We start from the raw sequence: 21,452 nt of genomic DNA, 5'->3' as shown, positions 1-21,452 counted from the left end.
CATGAGGGGATGAGGGGAACCCAGCATGGAGCCTGAGAAGGCAGGAGCAAGAGGCAGGAGACAGAGGTGGACAGCAATTGCGGTTTGATCCAGCCTCAGGCTGGGCTAGAGCTCACAGCATGGGGCTCCTCCACTCCCAGGCCCATTTTCCAGACCACTGTGGAGCTGCACATGGAGGTGGAGGCCCAAGCCATCATCCACGTGGAGACTAGCGAGAAGGACCACGCCCACCTGGCCCTCAGCGAGTGCTCCAGCACCGGCGGGAGCCTGCGCATCAGCCTGTTGCACAAGTGAGAGCCGCCACCTCTCACCGGGCCCCTTGCACACCTGGGAGGGAAGCCAGGTGGTTCCCTGGCCCCATTTTACAGATGGAGAACACTGAGGCCCACAGAAAGAAAGGGACTTTTCCCTCCTGATTCCTGGTCTGGGGCTCCTTTCAGGAAATCTGTGACACCAAAGAGAGCTCAAGGGTGAAGCAATAATGATGGGATTTCAGGCATCATGCCAGAAATTGGAACAAACATTGGAAAGTGGAGAGGAGGCTCTTTTCTGGGCCCCAAACCACCACTGGCAGGCTTGGGTGCAGCCATGGGTCTAAACTATGGAGTCAGGCGAGCATAAAGCAACTCTCGCATTTACTGTCCAGCCAACATTCTGGACAAGTCACCTCCCCGTGCCTCATGTCCATAGTGAGAGGATGAGATCGGGCAGTGTCCTCAGGTACCCAGCTGAGTGCAAGGCACACAACACCTGCTCAAAGACACGATGCTTCCCTCCATCCCTCCTTAGCAGGAGAATGGGGGAAATGCCCACTGCCTTCATTCCAGTGTCCAGACAATGTTCCTAAAGACAATCCCCAGCCTGTGTCCCTGAGAACCATCTGTCACCGTCTTCACCAGGCTCAGGGGCTACACCCAGCCCTGTCTCTAACAGGCCCTGTGCCGTGGGCAGGCTCCTTCCTTCCCTGGACTTGGTCTCGCCTTCTATAACACAAGGGACAGGTGACCACCCCTGACCCACCTCACCTCTCTCTTCTCCTGCAAAGGCTCTCCTTCCTGCTCAACTGCTTAGCCGACACGGTCATAAGCCTTCTGACGCCAGCGCTCCCCAAACTGGTGAAAAGCGAGGTAAGTAGAGTCAGGGTCTCTCTGGTCTGTGAAGCCTGTCCCCTGTGGGTCAGAGGTGGAACTGCAGGCTGGTGCTAAGGGACCTGTGTCTCCTTTGAGTGGGAAGTTTCTGGGCTTGGATCATTCTTTCAGCAGTGGATCCTTGTGGTCAAGGCAATGAAACTGCCAAAAGACAGCTGAGGGACCTTGAACAGTGATGTGCTGATAAATTACTTGTTAACAATCGACTCAGGAGGGGTTGGAGGAAGGGAGCCCTGATTTGTAGCATTCACTGACTTCCCTGATGTAAACACCTCTTCTGTTTTGCCAATTTCAAGCTACTAGTGTGAATTCACTGAACAGAAATTGGGACAAACATTTGAGCAGGGTCAGGAAGAGATGCTTGGTTGCACATTATTGGATGGTGTTTCCACCATGCAGATACAATAGACATATAAAATTTCAAGAGCAACAGATAATGGTAAAATAGAACAGAATAATTAGGAAGTAATGAGTTTTGAGTTGACTTTGCTCTTAGCATAACTTATTTAATTGTATGCGTATACAACTTGATTTTTAATAATGTCAGGTTTAGCACCAAGCTTAGAAATTCCTGAAAATTTAACAGTTGGTTCTCAAAAATTGATCCAAGCTGGCTCTAGCACACCAGGGTCCCACACTATACTGGTTGTGTCATCAGGGGGTTGTTACCCAGCAGGTCTTGTTGGATTTATTTTTCTGAGTCAGTGAACACGAGTCCATCTCCCTTTACATGTCCCTTATATGTCACAGATAAGCTAAAACTCAATAAGTTGGATTTATCTGCCGTTATGACCATTGATTTTCACTGTGAATTCCAAGATGTGTTCACAGCAGTGGTTCTCCTGGGTTTAAAAATACCTTGTCAGATAACTAATATATTTTTATAGTAAAATTTTTTTACTGAAAAACACAATATAATAACCAAAACATTGGGAGAAAAATACCCATAATCCTCCTGTCTTAACTTAGCAGCTATTTTTTCTTCTGTATATTGTTTTCCAAATCTCCATCCATCTGCACTCATATTTTTATGTGGCTGCACTCAGCATCAGTATTATTTGATATCCTCTAAGTTATATCTATTTCCTATACCACTGTATGATAGTCATAACTATTTTAATAGCTGCACCATATTTAATACTTTCTTTAAATTTTTATTTATTTGTTTGCTTTATTTTTTGGCTGCTCTGGGTCTTCATTGCCGTGTGAAGGCTTTCTCTAGTTGCAATGAGTGGGGGCCACTATCTAGTTGCAGCTCATGGACTTCTCATTGTGGTGGCTTCTCTTGTTGCAGAGCACAGGCTCCAGGCACATGGGCTCTAGTAGTTATGGCATATGAGCTCAGTGGTTACAGCTCACAAGCTCTAGAGTGCAGGCTCAATAGCTGTGGTGCACAGGCTAATATGCTTCCAGCATGTGGAATTTTCCCAGACCAGGGATTGAACCTGTGTCTCCTGCATTGACAAGCAGATTCTTATCCACTGTATCACCAGGGAAGTCCTATTTAATACTTTCTAAAACCTTTCTAGAGAGCCTTCTGAAAGGAATAATTTTGTAAAACTTAGCTTTACTTATGTGAGATTTTTTTTTTTAAGAAATTTTTCTTCTACTTAAAGGTGACAGTTTCTTAAAGTAGGGCTCAGCTAGAAATTTTTTGCCAGCCTCCAGCAAAATCACATTTTAACTGGCATTATACTTTACTAGCTAAAAATATATCTTCCACTAGAAAAGATAGCAAGAACCTGGGATTATAAAATGTTCTTTGCATAATAGCCTGTTTTTAAGAGTGAAAAGCCGAATACAGTGAGCAATTTGAAAAACTGAGAAACAATTTGAGAAAATATCTGCTTTTAAGGGTGAAAAGCCAAATCCAGTGAACAATTTGAGAAAACTGGCCTTCCATCAATTATCATGATTTCCCACCATGAATCACTGGATTTGAAACTACCTCCTATGAATATTTCACGTGGCATAAAAGGAAAAAGGGCAGCATGTTTAAATCTGGCAGGAGCCCACCTAGAAAATGCTAAAGCCCCTTTCAGTGTGGGTCCCAATGCCAGCTGCCCGTCAGAACTTCCTGGGAGGGCTTTTTAAAAATACTGATATCAGGGCTCAACCTCAGAAATTCAGATTTAACTGGTCTGGTGGGGCCCTGGTATCTCAGAGGATTCTAGCTCCCCCAGAGGAGGATTTTAGCATGTCACCATGGTTGAGACTCAGGGGTGGAACTAAAGGGAGGGGAATTATGGGAGGGGGTGCAGAGGGGGCCAGGGGCACCTTTCCCACAAGGAACAGGCAGAGAATGTTGGGAGTCCCTGAGCCCAACTGTTCCATCCTCCCTGGGTTTAGAGTTGGCAAAACAGCTGGAGAAGGGAACTGGCTTTTCATAGGAAAAATTAACATTTATCAAAGTGCGCAGTCATTTCTCAAAAGTAGCAATAGGTGGTCAACCAGAAGGTTCTTCACTGGGGAACTTTAACCTAAGACAAAATGACAGCATCTCAGAGCACTGCCTTGGAAAACAGGCTGCTTAGAGCAAGGAGCAAGGCCTCTGGGGCCCAGGAGCAAGTGAGTTGAATGTTTAACTTCCTTCCTAAGCAGAGCAGCTGAGGCTGGGGTTGTCACTGTGACATTTGGTCCCCATAATTCTTCATTTCAGGGGTTGTCCCTTGTTCTGAGAGATGTTTAGTATCATCCTTGGCCTCCACCCACTAGATGCTAGTAATACTACCCAGTAAACCGCTACAATTGAAATGTCTTCAGAAATTTGCAAATGTCTCTTGGGAGACAAAATCCCCCCTGCTGAGAACTGCTGGAATTTGACTGAAGAAGTGAATGAAGGAACGCAGTCTGCATTTCCATCTTTTGGAAACGTGGGCTCTTGTGAATACGATGAGCCTCATGGGGAGGACAGCTGACAGGTCAGGCACGCCTGGACACAGGGCAAGGGACAAAGCATTGCAAAAGATCCCAGGTGACACCAGAAGCTGTGGTGATCTCTGAGCAGTGGTGATGGTTGGGGGAGTAGACGCAGCACTGAGTCCTCAAGCACATGGGTGAACATTTGGCTGGCTGTGGGTATGGGGGGGACTCAGCCCAGGTGAGCTGGGACGGGTCACTGGGGCTCTGTGCTGACCCTGGCCCTGCACGTGTGCTGCCGCAGCTGTGTCCTGTGCTCAAGGCGGCCTTTGAGGACATGCGTGGGGAGCTCCTGAACCTGACGACAGGTAGGTGCACCACTCTCTCTCTCTCTCCTTCTTCCCTGACTGCTGAGCTGACCTCCACGCACTGCCTCTAAGGCAAGCCTCCCCTGGTCAGGCCTGAGCAGCAACTCAGCCCAGTAGCAAATGAGACAAGCATCATCTGATCTCTGCCAAGGATGAACAGACAGGAAATCACCACAGCTGTGATTTCATGAGTACACAGCACACGCAAGTTTCTATGTGAGCCAGTGGGTGCCCCAGATAAACCCAAGATCAAATGCCACTGATTTGTTCCATGGCTTTGAAAAAGCGGGCTTATACATCCCTACCTTCAGGATTGTTAGTGAGGATTAAATTTTTATGGGAGAGTGCCTGGTACATGGCAGGTGCTCTGCCTGGCACAGAGACGCGCTTACAGATGTGTGCTGGATGGATGGATAGATGGATGGTTGGATGGATGGATGGATGATACAGAGACTACTGGGCTATCAGAGAAGAGGGATCAAGGGAAGAAACAAATTGTATCCTCAGACCCTTCACAGTGAAAGTCTGAATTCTTGGACCCCACAGAGTGGGGATTGGTGGGGAGAAGAAACCCCTATTATCTATTCTTTGGGGATCTGAAGAGGCTCATTCACAGAGCCACCAGAGAGGAATGGGAAGAGAAGAATGGAATCAATAGGTTTTTAGCATCTATAGAGCACCCACTTTGGGCCAAGTCCTTGGGCTATTTTATTTATCCTGCTTCACTGACCCCTCAGACAACTCCATGAGGTAGCGATCATTATCCCACTTAACAGATAAGGAAACTGAGGCTCAGAAATGAAATCATTTGTCCAAGTTCACAGGAGAAATTAGTGATCGGGGAAGGCTTAAACTCAGCTCTGCACGTTTCAAGTCTGGTTTATTCAGATCTGAGTGAGCTAATTTTACTGTCAGTCCTGCAATCTACAAGGCAAGTATACTACTGCCTCCCCATTTTTGGCCTGGAGAATTCCAGAGACTATATAGTCCATGGGATCACAAAGAGTCCGGCATGACTGAGCGACTTTCACTTTCACTTTGCCCATTTTAAGATGAGGAAACTGAGGTTCAGAGGTGGGAAGAGGCTAGTCAAAGCTACTAGAGTGAGAACACCAAGCCTATCCAGCTACTTTTACCCCCAGGGGCAGGGCAGGAGGGTTCCCCAGGCTCCTCAGGCTCTCCCAGTAGTAGGCAGACCAAGGGACAGACTTCCCCCATCCCTCCCTGGTCTCTCTTCTCCACCCAACAGCCAGGGCAGATGAGACGCCACTGCCACCTGGTGGCCAAGTGGGGAATCCCGAGGAGGACGCAAGGGATCCCTAGGACAGACCCAGACCCTGCCAGGGTGGAGGGTACAGGGGAGGTGGAGAGGTATAAACAATAGGTCAGTTTTGTTCCAAACCAAAATGTTGACATAGGACCAACTGGGTTCAGATCCTTTTACAGTATGCCCTTAAGCAAGTCATGTCACTTTTCTGAGCCTTGGTTTCTCTATCTGTGAAATGAGGGTAATAGCAGGACCTAAGGTTATTGTGGCCAAATCCCTGGCGTGCTGTGATTCACGGGGTTGCAAAGAGTCGGACACGACTGGGCGACTGAACTTAACTGAACTGAACTGAAGGTTATTGTGAGGATTCCATGAGCTAACATGTGTACAATTTAACGCATTACCAGCTGCTTGATAAATGTCAGCCAGTATCTCATCATATTTATCATTGTCCTTATCAACATCATCATGACTCCTGCTCCTACCCCTACACCCCTCCCCATGCAAAAATGGTGCTTCAGCCAAAAGCAACTTCCCACCAAGCCATCCAATACTGCCCTTCACCCTCACAGAATTTTCTTCTCCCTGAGCAGTGCCCATGTCTCTCAACTCTGAGCACCTGAAGCTTGATTTTATTTCTCCTGTCATCGACCACAGTGTTGTCCATCTCATACTGGGGGTAAGTGTCATGGGACCTCCCGGGGAAAGTGGGGACATTCCTTCCCTTCTCTGACTACCAGTAGTCAGAGACCATTGGTCTGCTTCAGGTGAGAAAACACGGGTCACAGTACACACAGGCAGACTTAGAAAAGTCTCAACAAGCTGACCATGTCCCATGTAAACCATTCTGGCAAGGAAAAGTCAGCAACTGGAATGTACGGGCCACACACAGAATATCGACCCCAATGACCCAATCTCCTCCAACCTTGATTTCCGCCATCAGGGACCAGAGTGAGAGGGACTCAGTCTTTCTCTCAGGCAAGCCCCTGACAATCCTCAAATATCTGGTGATTCTGAACAAGAGCCCAGGATGCAGACACATTATGGAGGATCACACAGATCCAAATTTCTCTTCCAGTCCCAAAACTCTCTGGCTGTGTGACTTGGGATAAGTTTCTTCACCTCTCTGATCCTAACTCCTCATTTGTAAAATGTAATGACACAGTCACTAAGGAGAGGAGGAAACGATGCCACGTGGGGCCTGGCAGGCAGGAGGCGCCCAGCAACCATCAGTTCTTTCTAAAATATGGAGCCACCCACCACACGGGGGCTGGACACCCTCTGGGACCAGGCCAAGCAAGGCAGCGTGAACCTCAGACCCGTTTTCATGGACCCCTGGAAAACTGCAGCATCAAACATTTCCATCCATTCTGATGTAGTCTTGAATTTTCTCTTCATCTAAAGGGTTTCTGGGGTGTCTGAGAAGTTGAAACCTAAGCACCAAACAAGAAGTCTAGATCTTTTTTAAACCGGAGATTACCTGAGGGGGTGCAGATGGAGTAGGTGTTGCTAAGTAGCTGAGATAGCTCTTCGTCTATAACAGCAAGGCACTGACTGCCAGGCTAAGCTTCCTGGCAGCAACTGCAAAAAGAGAAACAGGCTGGAGGGTGTCATTTCCTTCTAGGTTATTACTAGATACACTATGGAGCTTAAATTCTCTCTGCTCTGTGTCTCTGCAGGCCAGGTTGTTCAACTCAGAAGGAAAGGTGACTAAGCTGTTCAGCGTTGCTGGGGGTTCCCTGAATCTGCCCACCCTGAACCAGACCCCTTTCAGGCTCTCCGTGAGGAAGGATGTGGTGACCACTATCATAGCTGCCTTGATCCATTCGGGAAAACTCACAGTCCTGTTGGACTCTGTGGTAAGTCTCAGCATGGAACAGAGCCTGAAGCCAACTCTGCTGCATCATGGGGATTTCCTGAATCAAAGAGGGCGTGAGGACACCCACCCCAAGCAGGAACCTCCTTTCAGGATCTATTTACATATTTCCAGCCATGGAGAGCTCACTCCTTCCTTGAACAGAGCCTGCCTCTGACATATATATAACTAGAAAGCTGAAAACCTCCTGGAACAGCCAGCACCAGTCCTACTTCTGCCTTCCTGGAACCTGAAACACCTGCTTCCTCTATCAGATGACAGTCCCGTCCAAAGGGCATCTTAGATATTGACTGGCCCAGGGATGGCCACTGCTGCCATCCACTGCAGGGCCCACGGCAGACATCGCTCATCTCCCAGGGCCCTTCTGTCTGTTGAGCCTGGATTCTGTCACAGCCTCGGAATCCTTATTAATCCAACACAACAGAAAACTACCACCAGTTCACTGGGGTGTGCCATCTCTTCCAGGTGACTGATGGGGCCCAGAAGGGGACAGGGTAGGCCCAAAGATATGGGAATGTGTCAGGACTTTAAGTCAGCTGACAGATCACCAGGCTCTCAGGGATTACAAGTCAGGGTGAGGGGCTGGAATGACAGGGAAAGGGGCGTGGTCATCAGCAACCACATTCATGACTCTAGTAAGAATGGGGTTGCTTCTCTGTGTCCTCTGAGAACAGAAAGCTGCCCACAGACCCACAGGCACCACCAATCCACAGTTAACGTCCAGGCTGGCTGGGACTTCATTCCCCACAGCCACTGACATGGAAGCTGTTTCCCACCAGGGGCAGACACGTGCACTGGGACACCAGACTCTCCCAGCTTCTCTGGGGTTTGAGGGATCCCAGCAGCAGGACTGCTTGGAGGTGTGTCTCCCCTCTCCCCACCAGCTGACCAGCTCTGACCTCCTCTCTTCCTCAGCTTCCTGAGGTAGCCCGCCAGCTGAGGTCAAGCATCAAGGTGATCGACGAAACGGTTGGTCCATTTGCCATCTGCAGCCTGGAGGGTGTTTGCTGTGGTCTGTCCGCTGGCCTCTGGGGAGGGCGGGAGGTGCAGGACCACTCTGTCCCCCCAGCACTGTTCTGATGGGCAGAATAACAATTTATTCCAGGATCTGAGGAAGCACAGAGAGGAATGGGGGAGGCCAGGAAGGTGGGCAGCGGCCAAGTCTCATGGGACCACATGGGGCTCGTGGACTAAGGGGAGGCACTTGGGAGGCCTCATATGGGTCTCATGTCCTTCCAGGCAGCAGAGCAGCTGGGGCCCACACAGATCGTGAAGATCCTGAGTCAGGCGACCCCAGTGCTCATTCTCGACCAGGGCAATGCCAAGGTGGCCCAACTGATCGTGCTGGAAATATTCGCCACCGATAAAGACAGCCGCCCCCTCTTCACCCTGGGCATCGTGAGTTCAGTCATCTGAGACGCTGGCAAGCAACCTTGGGAATCCCCCTGCTCACTGTTCTTGTTCACCCCCTCTTGCTTTGCTAAACCTTTCCACCACTTTTGTGGAGCTGGGGGAAGGGAACTTTGAACCAAGAATCAGGGGCTTTGAGGGCTCAGCTCTTAATTAGTCAGAATCTTTGGGCAGACATTTAATTCACATGCACAAAAGGAATTGCATTAGCTCATATACCTGAAAAGTCCACGTCAGTCCTGGTTTCCAGAATGGCTATGTCAGGTGTTCAAACAATGTCATCTTCATTCTTCTCTCTTCCCATCTGGCAGCCTTGTTTTTCTTTGCGCTGCCTTCATCCTCAGGCAGTTTGTCCCTTCTTGGAAGTGCCCCTAAGCTGCAACAGGCTTATAACCTATCAGCTTGGCAACCTCAGTGGAAAAGCTTCTCTTTCCCACTAGTTCCAGCAAAAGTTCCAAAGCTGACTCTCATTGGATGAGTTAGGGTCAAATGCTCATTCATGAACCAATCAGCATGAGCAGAAAAATGAAATATGTGAATTTTCTGAGCTGGGACACACACACACATAGACACATCCCACACTGGGAGACTGGGGTTGGCTCTATCCAAACCACAGGCCTAGAAGGAAAGGGAATAATTCCTCTTCCTCTTCCAAAGGATAAACAGAACTAAGTTATCTCCGAATAAGTTCTGAATTGCTTTTCTCAGTAACCAAAGCAGGTCAGATCTCAGAGCTTCCATTTAGAAGGACCCTGTGGATAAAGATCTGGGGGTGGGCTCATCAAAGGACAAGCCCAGTAGAAGATATTTTAGGTAGGGCCCTTAGAAACGGGTCCAAGATAAAGACCCTTAGAAAAGTGCTGTACTGGGGGAGAGCTCCCAGGAGAAGGACCGAGCAAGGATGTGGTCTCAGCTGGAAGCTGGCTTCTGCTTCATCACACAGTGAGCTCTGGAGCATGGTGGCACCACGGGGTTGAGCCCAGGCTGAAACAGGAAGGCCGGCCTCTTGTACGGCCTTGTCCGTCAGTTATTGGTTACTAACTGCCCCCAAGGTAGGAAGAACATAACCTCCCAGCAAGGTCGATCCAGCAAAGATAGGTCCCCAGACTAGGGAGTGGCCGGGAACTGTTAGCAGCAGTGACACTCAGCAGCTGAGGAACGGGTTTCCCACCCAAAACGGGGGGATCTGAGTGGGACACTAACTGCATTTTACAGAAGACAAGGAGAAGGAAGAGACGAGGCAAGCTCCATGGCTGGGCCCTGGATAAGCGAGGCCTTCCATGCCTAGCCAAGGAGTCTGGACAGCACCTGGTTGTCGGAGGCCAAAGTTACCCTCTCCTTACAGAAGGGTGGCTGCAGGCCCTGTGAAAGCTGTCCACACGCCTTGTCAGTGGGCACCGTTCACACAACTACAGGGTGCATGGAGCCCTGGCTTCCTATGGGGGTGTGGGGATACCCTGATTCCCCGACAACCAGGGACAAGGGACCGACCCCAACCAGCCTCACTCCCTGGGGACTTCCCCTCCGTGGCCAATAGCAGGCACTTTTCAAAGGCCACCATCCTGGGTCAGGGAACTAAGACCCACATTCCACATTTGTTGTTTAGTCGCTCAGTTGTGTCCGACTCTTTGCCACCCCATGGACTACAGCGTGCCAGGCTTCCCTATCCTTCACTACCTCCCAGAGTTTGTTCAGACTCATGTCCTTTGAGTCAATGGTGCCATCCAACCATCTCATCCTCTGCCACCCCCTTCTCCTCCTGCCCTCAATCTTTCCCAGCATCAGGGCCTTTTCCAGTGAGTCGGCTCTTCACATCAAGGGGCCAAAGTGTTGGAACTTCAGCTTCAGAATCAGTCAGGGTTGATTTTCTTTAGGATTGACTAGCTTGATCTCCTTGCTGTCTAAGGGACTCCCAAGATCTATTCAAAAGCATTCCACCCGGCATAGCCTAAAAAGAATTAAAAATTAAGAAAAGACCTCCAAACCCAGGCTTGCCGGAGAAGTCTGTTCTCTGGGTGCAGCTGCCCTGGAGCCTGGTACTCAGCTCACCTGAGTCTAAGGGTCAAGATGCTGGATGTATCTACCTATGTTTGAGGCTGGCTTAGCTTCTGACTTTTGCAATAATAATAACCAGTTAACAGTCACCATCCTGCCTGTCCCTCAGTTTACACACCTCTACAATGGAATAATAATGGGATTTATTTCACAGTCAGGAGGATCAAAGGAGATAATCAGATAAAGCTCATAAAATACCATCTGACACACAAGGAGGGCTCCCGTGGATATTGGCTACTGTCATCACTGTCGTCATCAGCAGTCCTATGTGCAACGTTTTCACTGGGGCATGGGTACAGGTACCAGCCCTGTACCCATAGAGAAGGAATCTGAGGCCCACAGAGGTCAGACCCTTTCTCAAGGTCACAGCCAACAGCTGAGATTCAGACCATGTCAGCTTGACCCCAGAGCTTCCGTGCAGAACCCCACACCCAACCCCTGACAAAAGTCCTCTAAATAAATGGGTCCTGGGTTTCTCTTGTTGCAGGAAGCCTCCTCGGACGTTAAGTTTTACACCGAAGATAACCTACTTGTGCTCAGCTTTAATGGAATCAGGTAAATACAAAAATCACTGAGAAGGCTCTGGAGATGGAAATGGGTCTGCCTGGTGACCACTGCTTTCTCTAAACACCCAGTGTTTTGAACCTCTGGGGTGTGAGTGTCGAGTGAAGGCTGCTTGGGGATGGGCAGAAAGGGAAAGGCCAACTTGCCTGGATGGCCTCCATTCACCACGGTCCTCACTCCTGGGAGTGATCTTTCTGACTGCTTTTTGGCAACCATGTGTTTGCTGTCTCCCCCGCTTCTCCCGCACATTGCAATGTAAGCTCATTCCAGTGTATGAGAGCATTACAATGTAAGCTCATGAAGCAAGGGTTTTATGTGGGTCCCTGCTGCATCCAGAGTCTGTGCCGTGTCTGGTACACAGTAGGTGCTCAGTAAATAGTTGTTGAATGAATGGATGTGACTCCAAGGGACCAACCTCATGGGCATCTTCTCTTGCAGAGCTGATCGGATCCATCTGATGAACTCAGACATCGGCGTGTTCAACGTGAGTATGAACAGATTTTCCCTGGGGATGCAGGAGATTGCCCAGGATGATCCATCTCAAAAGGAGACATTGCCTAGGAATGGCTTTGAATAAGGTCCCCACAGGCAGCTCCATGGTGAGCAGGCCAGCCTTCCCGATCTTAGCCACAAAGTCCAACTTCCAGGCTCAAGTGTTTACTGAGTACCTACTGTATGCCAGATACAGCTGAGAGTTTACACATTTGCAAACACACAGATACACACAGACTTACCTTCTGTAAAGTTCTGACCATAAATTAGAAAACAAATCTATTTTATAACACATTTTGCTCATATAGACTCATCTCAGTGACCCTGGGCAGCCCCTTCCCCTGAATCCTCAGTTTCCCTGAAGAGTTAAAATGAATCAGAGATCTCAAATTGGCTGAATCCTCTCTTCTGCCGTGGTAGGGTATTTGTTTCTTTGTTTGGGTGGGGGAGGCATATTTTTCCACCCTTTTGTTTTGACTCTTAATTCTTTTTTAAATATTTTTAATGGGCTGGTTTCTACATGAAAATCGGGATTTCTGGCTTCCTTTGAGAAGTCAAAAACTCAGGAAACAGGATGAAATTCCTTTGGAGAATTCTGCTGGAACAGAGCAGTGGAACCCTACAGATTGGGGGCCAGAATGCACCCCAATCTCCCCACCTGCTTGATCTAGGGCCAGCTGGTTTGTTGCCCCCACAGCATGTCTGATCCTTGAGCCCTTGCAACTCTGACCAGCAGGGAACCTGAGATTCAGCATCTTCACCTGCTGCCCTCACCACAGGGCAGGGCCATGCCCATCTGAGGAATGGCTGAGAGGACCAGGGTGATGGGGCCATTTCTCTTTTACAGCCTAAACTTCTGAACAACATCGCCACCGAGATCCTAACCTCCATCCTGCTGCCAAACGAAAATGGTGCGTCCCTTTGCTGTCTGATTCCCTGCTCCCCAGGACACTGAGGGCAGGCACTTTACCTCTCCTGCCTGTGTCTCCATGTGGGGCCCCTTTCACTTATCTTCCACCTATCCTCAGAGCCTTGTTCGAATTCTGCCTCCTCCAGGAAGCCTTCTGGGTCATCCAGCTGGAAATGAGCTCTCCCATCTCCAACACCCCAGCCCAGTTTGCTCACTCACGCCAGAACTTAGGCATCCACAGAGGGTGCGGGCAATGTCCCAGGCTCACAGGCTAACAGCAGGAGAGAGACAGAAGTGGCAACAGACAACCAGAGCATGCTCAATGGACTTCTGATACACCTGGGCTCTGGTGCTGATTCTTCTTCTGCTGGCTGCCTGGCCTTGAACAAACTACCTTATCATCCTCAGCCTCAGTTTCTCCGTCTGTAAAATGGGGAAATAGCAACACCTTCCTCAGAGGCATAAAGAAGAGCTTTTTACAGAGAAGTGAGGGGGCGCCTAACACAGCCAGTGCTCAACAATTCTTGCTGTTGTTGGCTGTAGCTGGCATTGCTATTTGTGTCAGTAGTGAAGGAAGCCAAGAGAAAAGGGGGAATTATTCTTATTGAACCTCAGGTCACAGGGGTGGGTGAACTGGTAACCTATGTCCACCCTGCTTTTTTCGTGTCTTTGTCTTATTAGAGTGAGAAATCTCAAAATATAAGCCCCTCTGCTGTGGATGATGGGAGCCCCTGATGGTTCTTGAGCAGCAATGTGAGAGGATGTGAGGGTGCCCTTTGGAAAAGCCAGAAGCTGGGGCTGGAGGCAAAGAATGGGGAGACGAGGCAGGGTGGATGCCAGGGCCAGAGAACAGGAAGCAGAGGCAGAAGTCTGAACCAGGCGTGCCAGGTGCGGGACCTGGGAGCCCCCTGACAGCTGCCCAACCCCACCACCAGCTCACAAGCCTCTGACCACGTTTGTGATTTCAGGCAAATTAAGATCTGGGATCCCAGTGTCAATGGTGAAAGACTTCGGATTTAAGTCGGTTTCGTTGTCTCTGACCAAGGTGAGTGGAGTTAAACACCTCCCCCAGGGAAGGCACAGTCAGAGGGGGAGTCCTGGGATGGGAGATAGGGGCTGATTCGATCCTAACTCCTCTGGTCACTTATGGGGGATGTTAGGCGAGTCCCTTCCCCTCTCAGGGCCTTGTGTCCTAATCTGTAAGTGGAAGAGGGTGACTGTCCTAGTCTGGGGTCATGTGCCTCCAGCCTTTTCCATCCTACCTGTCATTCAGGCAGGGGGAAGGGAAAGAGGCTTTGTTAACTGGCTCCAAAGACATGTTGACACTGGACTCATTTTCAGCTGCCCACCCTCACAATCTGTCTGTCCTTCAGCTGGCTTTGATGGAGAATTATGACCACATACTGTGCATGATAACAAGAGAGGCCTAGTCTAGACTCAGGGCCCAAAGAACTGGTTCAAATCCAGCTCTGCCTGTTTCTAGCCAGGGATGTCTGAATACACAGGTCATGCACTAGTGAACTGTTACATAAAATGATTTCAATTATCACATAAGCAGTTTATCTAAGACACACGCTGCACTTAATTCATGTTGGATGGACAACCAGTGTCCATATAACTGGGTGGCTAGAGCTTAGTGTATTTCATGTATCTCTTATTAGGGGGCATGTAGCAACTTTCTCTTCTTTTTTTTAATCAAGTTGCAAACCATAATTCATCATTGGCAGTTTGGGTTGGAAAGGTATCATTTCACTCTTTTTTTTTTTTTTTATGTTTTCTCCAAATTTCCTGTTTTGATCTATTCCTTTGTTTTGGACTAGCAGCACACTAGTTTATAGTCTTATGTTTTAAAATCTAGTCAAAGGAATGAATGAGTGGATAGATCTGAGATAAAACAAGTATGGTTTGAAAAAAGTTAATGGTAGAACCTAGGTGATGAGTATACAAATATTCACCATAATATTTTTTCAACTTTGCTACATATTTGAAAATTATCATAGTAGAAATTCTGGGGAGAATCTAATAGGTTCCATTCCTCGTATCACACTTAGTTTCCCCAAAAAAATCAGAGTGTTCTTAAAAATGTTAGCTGCCTAGGACCCAATGGATACAGTCAGGAATCTACACTTGATGAAACTTCTTGTGAGATTTGGTGATCTGCTGGGGTGGAGACATTTGTCCTGTATAATCCCGGACTGTGCACCCGGGTACTTCATCCATGCCCCAGACCCCTGCGTGGTGTCACTGGTCACACACAGACCCTCCTACTCTGACCTTTCCAAGAAGCCTTTATAAGTTCAGGGTCCTGACTCCCAATGTTAGCGGTCACCTGGTGGAGGACAAACCACCATAAGCCACAACAGGGCAGGATGTTAAAAATGTTTTGAGGGGACTTCCCTGGCTATTCAGTGGCTAGGACTCCACGCTCCCAATGCAGGGGACACAGGTTCAATCCCTGGTCAGGGAACTAGATCCCACAAACTGAGACCCACTGCAGTCAAATTTTTTTTTAACTTTTTTGACTTTTCTCCTCCAATTCCAGGAAGCCCTTGTGGTCACCCCAGCCTCCTCTTAGAACCTCAGCCCACTTTCCTCTCTCCCAGTGAAGACTTGCACTGTGACCCTCCAGGCAAGGCTGTGTCTCAGTGCGAGTGTGGGAGCCAGCGCTATAGTCTGTCCCCCATACAATAAATAAACTGTTTGTGAATCCTGCAGTCCAGAGTGTGTGTCTTTGTCCCAACTCAGGGTCATTTTGCCCCCGGTGAGTTTGAGTGTACTCCGGGAGTTGGTGATGGACAGGGAGGCCTGGCGTGCTGTAATTCATGGGGTCGCGGAGAGTCGGACACAACTGAGCGACTGAACTGAACTGAACTGATCTGAACTGAAGCTTAGGGACTAGACATCCGAGCCACATCTAGGTCATGTTCAAGCACATTTGAGTCAATCAGGGCCACGTCCAAGCCAAGTCTGCTGCTGCTGCTAAATCACTTCAGTCGTGTCCGACTCTGTGTGACCCCATAGATGGAAGCCCACCAGGCTCCCCCGTCCCTGGGATTCTCCAGGCAAGAACACTGGAATGGGTTGCCATTTCCTTCTCCAATGTGTGAAAGTGAAAAGTGAAAGTGCAGTCGCTCAGTGTCCCTTAGCGACCCCATGGACTGCAGCCTACCAGGCTCCTCCATCCATGGGATTTTCCAGGCAAGAGTACTGGAGTGGCTTGCCATTGCCTTCTCCTAGGTGACATCAAAATACATGTGGACAAGGCCCAAGATTTTGACCACCTCCCTGAGCTTCAGGAATGGGAAACCCAGTCCCGCCTCCTGCCCTCCATGTCGGTTCCTAGACCACCAATGGCAGGACAACCTCTCTGTCAGGGACACACGTTGAGTTGACCTTGGTGATGTGGCAGGTCGAGCGCTCACTGAACAGCGTGACTCTTGGAGGCAGGCTTTGAGCTCTGATCTGGACCCCTCGATGTCGTTTGACCCTGAGATGTGGCTCCCCTTCTCTGGGCCTCAGTTTCCTTCTCTGTAAAATGGGGAGAATTGTAGTCCCTAGCTTAGAAAGCTGTGGTGAGGATGAAATGAGAGAAAATGGTTCCTGGCACATGGAAAGTGCTCAAACAATGTCACCCGTTGATGATATCATTGTCATTCTTGTTACCTGAGCTCCAGGATGTTGGGTCTTATCACTGAAGTCCCTTCCAGCTGAGACAGTGCGTGACTGCCATTGTCTCCCTGGCTTCCCTGATGTCTGTAGGTTGGGGACAGACAATAAGTCCTCTGTTCTCCAGACTTCGGGCCCATCCCAGCACACAGAGCTCATGTCCCATGCGGGCCTGGCAGGAAGGGGCGGGCGGGTGTTTCAAGAAAAGACGCTACCCAACTTCACAGTAAAAACAGCTGTAAGAACACCTCGAAACATAGAAAGGCAGCCAGAAAGGAATTTCTCTGACAGGACATGGCTAGGCCCACACAGGGTGCTAACAGCGGGGTCAGCAAACACTCACTGGGCAACTCTGAGTGCCAGGCCCTGTGCTGCAGTTCCCCGCACACCCTCGACCCCCAACCATGCTTTGTAGTCTTCATCCTACACGCCACATTCCATTGTTTTTCTAAGTCATGTTCAATCTGGGATTTTGAGCCCCCATTCATAAGGGAGATGAGACAGTCCATCTCCATCTTGTCTGGGGTGGGGCTCCTCTGGCTCCCTAAGGTCCTACAAGGTTCAGTTGTGAGGTTTCTGTGGAGTCTGGAGAATGGGGCTGACCTCTGGTCTTTGGTAACATCTGGTCCTGATGAACAGATGGCCACCCTGCCCTCAAGATCCTATGTCAGAGGTGAGCAGTGTGGACCTCTGGCCACACTGGGGCACTTGTCCAAAACAGCCATAGCCATGGCTCCCGGGTTCCGACCACACACGATCTCTTGGCTTCCTGGAGTTTGGTGGATAAGTAACCCTGCTATCTTACCCCATGGGAGCAGGGAACCTCTCCACACTGGCTCCCACAGCACCCCAGAGGGACTGAGCCCCAGGTGTCCATGGGTCGCTTGCTTGATACACACTTTTATGGGCTGTCTCCCTCCCTGCCCCACTTCCCCCCTCTCCTACCAGTGTCTTCTGGCACCACCTCCCAATTTGACTACCCACTCTCAATCCTGGTCTCAAGCTCTGCTTCTGGGGAACCCAAACCAAAATGAGCATTTGTTCTGCAGAAGCAAGGATCTTCCAGACCTTCACTCCCACAGCCTTCTCTAAAGCCTATGGTGCTTCCACCTGACAAGTGAGGACACTGAGGCTCTGAGAGCTCAGCCCGACTACCAAGCAGCCCCTAACCATTACACCATAGCTGCCTCAGCACTCTGCAGGGTCTCTGGCCCCCATAAAGAAGAAGAGAGGTGGTCTTCCGTGCCAATTCCCTTCCAATGTGCACCCTGAAGCACGAGCAGCATCTGTACACCTCCAAGGCAGGAGCCCCAGATCCGAAGCTCCAAGATTTCAGCCCCTTCTTGGACTGCGGGAGGGAAAAGTCCTTGGCTTCCTTCTGAGCCTTAGCAGCAAACAACAAACACCAGGTGATGTCACAGTAACTCTTCTTGCCTCGAAGGAATCATTGCATTTGTCTTACAGATGAGAATTCAAGTGACCACAGAGTTGTTGAAATGGTGGGCACCCAAGCCTCACCCACTTGCCCCACCCTCCCATCTGAATCCACAGCACGACAATGACCCAGTTTTCTTGTTCCTCAAAATAACAGGACAACTAATAGCCTCTGTTCCCTTAGAGTTACTCAGTTCCCAGCACAGGGCTAAACACTTCCTGTGGGTTAATGTTCCCATTTTACAGATGAATAGACTGAGGCTCAGAAACAAGAGTAAAGATGTTTTTTACCTCTCTGTGTACAAGCTCTTCCCAGAGCTTCCCTTTCACGGAGGAGATACTCAGGAAATCTCCCATCTCTTAGCAGAGATTAGTCAATAAGGTAAACAGAATCCATGGCACTTCAGCCAAAATATTCCCTCCTAGAAAATCCCATGGATGGAGGAGCCTGGTAGGCTGCAGTCCGTGGGGTCGCTAAGGGTCGGACACGACTGAGCGATTTCACTTTCACTTTTCACTTTCACACATTGGAGAAGGAAATGGCAACCCACTCCAGTGTTCTTGCCTGGAGAATCCCAGGGACGGGGAAGCCTGGTGGGCTGCCGTCTATGGGGTCGCACAGAGTTGGACACGACTGAAGTGACTTAGCAGCAGCAGCAGCATTCCATTTAGAGAAGCCAGACATTGAAAGGGAAGGGAGACCTTGTGCAATCTCTGTACTTCTACCAACATCCTGCACCAGCCCTCAGTGGCTCAGATGAAGAAATTTACCCTAGAGCCTTTCTCTGCCAGAGGCAGGAGGATAGCAATTGACAGTAATGCTGAGGTCCAATCAACAGAAATAAGGAGGACCTCCCAAATTTTAAAGCATCTTCCAACCAAAAAGTCCATGATTTTACGAGATCCTAGGAAAAGTACATCCCATCTGAAATATTGTCCCCAACCATATTAACATTAGCCATAGTTTTGACATTAGCTAATATTATCCTTTGGAGAAGGCAATGGCAACCCACTCTAGTACTCTTGCCTGGAAAATCCCATGGACAGAGGAGCCTGATAGGCTGCAGTCCATGGGGTCGCTGAGTCCAACATAACTGAGCGACTTCACTTTCACTTTTCACTTTCATGCATTGGAGAAGGCAATGGCAACCCACTCCAGTGTTCATGGCTGGAGAGTCCCGGGGACGGCGGAGCCTGGTGGGCTGCCGTGTATGGGATCGCATAGAGTTGGACATGACTGATGCAACTTAGCAGCAGCAGCAGCAACATTATCCTAGCATTTCCTGTGCAGCTGCTGCCTTCCAGAACCAGCCCTTCCACCCTTGCCCCTCTGCCCCAGGCATCCAGCTCAAGAATGGAGTTTAACATCTGCCCTGACTGCATCCCTGATGGTGAAAGGGAAAGGAATTATCCACAAGGAGAATCCTAAGGAAAAATCTAAAACACTCCTAGAGGTGAGTCCTGCCCACCATTGGGATGGCTGCACCGGCTGGGGATGTTGATGCAGCCGGTTACACGCATTTACCATGTGGTACCAGTACCCAAGAGAGAGGACCTTCACAGAGCAGTTTGGTTGGAAGTGAGGACTCGAGGTCTTGGAGCTGCGTACATAGTAGCATTGAATTTCCCTTTCACTGGGTAGCCAGTTTCCTCTCTGAGCATTAATTTCAAATCCCAGTTTTGTCACATACATGCTGTGTAACCTTGAGCAGATCACTTAGCCTCTCTGGGTCTTCATTTTCTCATCTGTAAAATCAAAATTAAAATAAGCAACTTTGGGACTTCCCTGATGGTCCAGTGATTAAGAATCTGCCTCCCAATGCAAGGGAAGTGGGTTCAATCCTTGGTTGAGGAGCTAAGATCCCACATGCCACAGGGCAACCAAGTCCGTGCAGCACATCTACTGAGCTCATGCACTCTAAATCCTCTTCTCTGTTATAAGAGAAGCCATGAGACTTAACAAAGACCCAGGACAGCCAAAAATTAATTAATTAATTATTAACTAAGCAACATTTTGGGAACCCTTCCTAGGCACCAGGCTCTGACATCCACATGAATTGCCCCACTGAATCTTCACAATACCCAAAAGACACAGACAGATTTATTATTCCCATTTTGCAGACATGAAAAGTGAGGCTCAGGAGGGAAAGTAACTGGCCCACACTTACACAGCTACTGAGTGACAGTGGGGAATTGAACCCAGACCTGTCTGGCTGCAGAGGCATGGCATGGGTGACATACATGGAAAGGTCATGGGGAGCAGCCACGGGTGGTCACTGGGCCCTTCCCAGGCCTGCCTCCACCCCTCACCTGCTCTCCTCTACACATACCCCAACATCCATCCTTGCTCCCTTGGGTTCTGTGACCGCTGCATCCTGCAATAGCAGCCTCCTTGGGCCCCTCCTGAGAGCTGGAGGCTCTGCCCCAGGCTCCATAGCTCTGATGAGGCTCCAAAGGGAAAGGACCCACCCCCCAAATCACAGGGCCCCCACCGACTTCCTCCCTGGGGTCTGTTAACCCAGGACTAGAGTCAGCTGCTGGGACCCCAGCGAGTGGCCCTACCAGTTTTAGTCAGAAGTCCCTAACAGTCTGGTGCCAAGAGGACCCCTCCCTCCAGTGAAGGGCTCTGCTGAGCGCAAACCCCGCCAGGAGGCTGGACTTCCTGCCATGCTCCTTTCCACCCGAATTTCAGAGCTCAGGTTATAAAAGTCTCGTCTTTCTGAGAAGTTGGTGACCGAGGCCAGGCAGAGATTCTGGACAGCCCTATTCTTGGAGAGGTAAGGACAGGGAGGCTAACTTGGGCATTTCTCAAATATTTCTTGAGCACCCTCAATAATGTGGTGATGTGGTACAGAGATCTATTTCCCAGTTTCTCAACCAAACTGGGCTTGAATCCAGGGTCCACAGCTACTAACTCTGTGACTTTGGGTGAGCCACCTCTCCTCTCTTTTGCTGATTTCTGTAAAATGCGCCTGCTTCAGTGATCCCAGACCATCATAGTAAGGATTCAACAGTGCAACAAAGCTCGTAAAGCTCTCGGCATGGAACCTGCTACACAGAAAGACTCAAGTAGAAGTCTCAGCCAGTATGATTCAAGACCGGTGTGATATGGAGAGGGCTGGTGAAGCGTACTAAGGGCAAGAAGGGAGGAGAGACGCGACTTGGGTGAACTGATTCAGAAAAGTGCCCGACATGGGCACTGGCTGAACACTGGCTGGATGGGGAGTGAATGAGTTTCAAACCACCCTAGTAGCTCAACATATATAGTTTATGCTGTGAATACAAATTTCCCAGTCCAAACTTCACAGCTGCAAGCAAACAAGAAAGTCTCTTTCTCTAGGACCCAATTTAATCACTAGTTTGAGCTCCGGCCATCAAGCAACAAAAACCTGGATGTTGCTGA

The 21,452-nt window shown here is 49.4% G+C and overlaps 1 protein-coding gene across 3 annotated transcripts in view; it reads left to right on the top strand.

The window, feature by feature from the left end:
• BPIFB1 (BPI fold containing family B member 1) overlaps positions 1-15,657 on the top strand; it is a 38,611-nt gene extending 22,954 nt beyond the window's left edge. For all 3 annotated transcript variants that reach the window (XM_055435507.2, XM_055435498.2, XM_055435490.2), the window contains exons 5-16: positions 141-290; positions 1,046-1,127; positions 4,312-4,375; positions 6,236-6,321; positions 7,322-7,501; positions 8,434-8,487; positions 8,758-8,916; positions 11,471-11,538; positions 11,986-12,031; positions 12,887-12,950; positions 13,918-13,994; positions 15,492-15,657. In XM_055435507.2, coding sequence (XP_055291482.2) covers positions 141-290; positions 1,046-1,127; positions 4,312-4,375; positions 6,236-6,321; positions 7,322-7,501; positions 8,434-8,487; positions 8,758-8,916; positions 11,471-11,538; positions 11,986-12,031; positions 12,887-12,950; positions 13,918-13,994; positions 15,492-15,524 — 1,063 coding nt within the window. In that variant the 3' untranslated portion in view covers positions 15,525-15,657. The remainder of the gene's footprint in view (positions 1-140; positions 291-1,045; positions 1,128-4,311; positions 4,376-6,235; positions 6,322-7,321; positions 7,502-8,433; positions 8,488-8,757; positions 8,917-11,470; positions 11,539-11,985; positions 12,032-12,886; positions 12,951-13,917; positions 13,995-15,491) is intronic.
• Positions 15,658-21,452: the final 5,795 nt, after the last annotated feature.

This window comes from Moschus berezovskii, chromosome 15, assembly GCF_049115385.1.
Source record: "Moschus berezovskii isolate FMDL1 chromosome 15, NW_MosBer_1.0, whole genome shotgun sequence".
Classification (NCBI taxonomy): domain Eukaryota; kingdom Metazoa; phylum Chordata; class Mammalia; order Artiodactyla; family Moschidae; genus Moschus; species Moschus berezovskii.
This window is presented reverse-complemented; position numbering and strand designations above follow the sequence as displayed.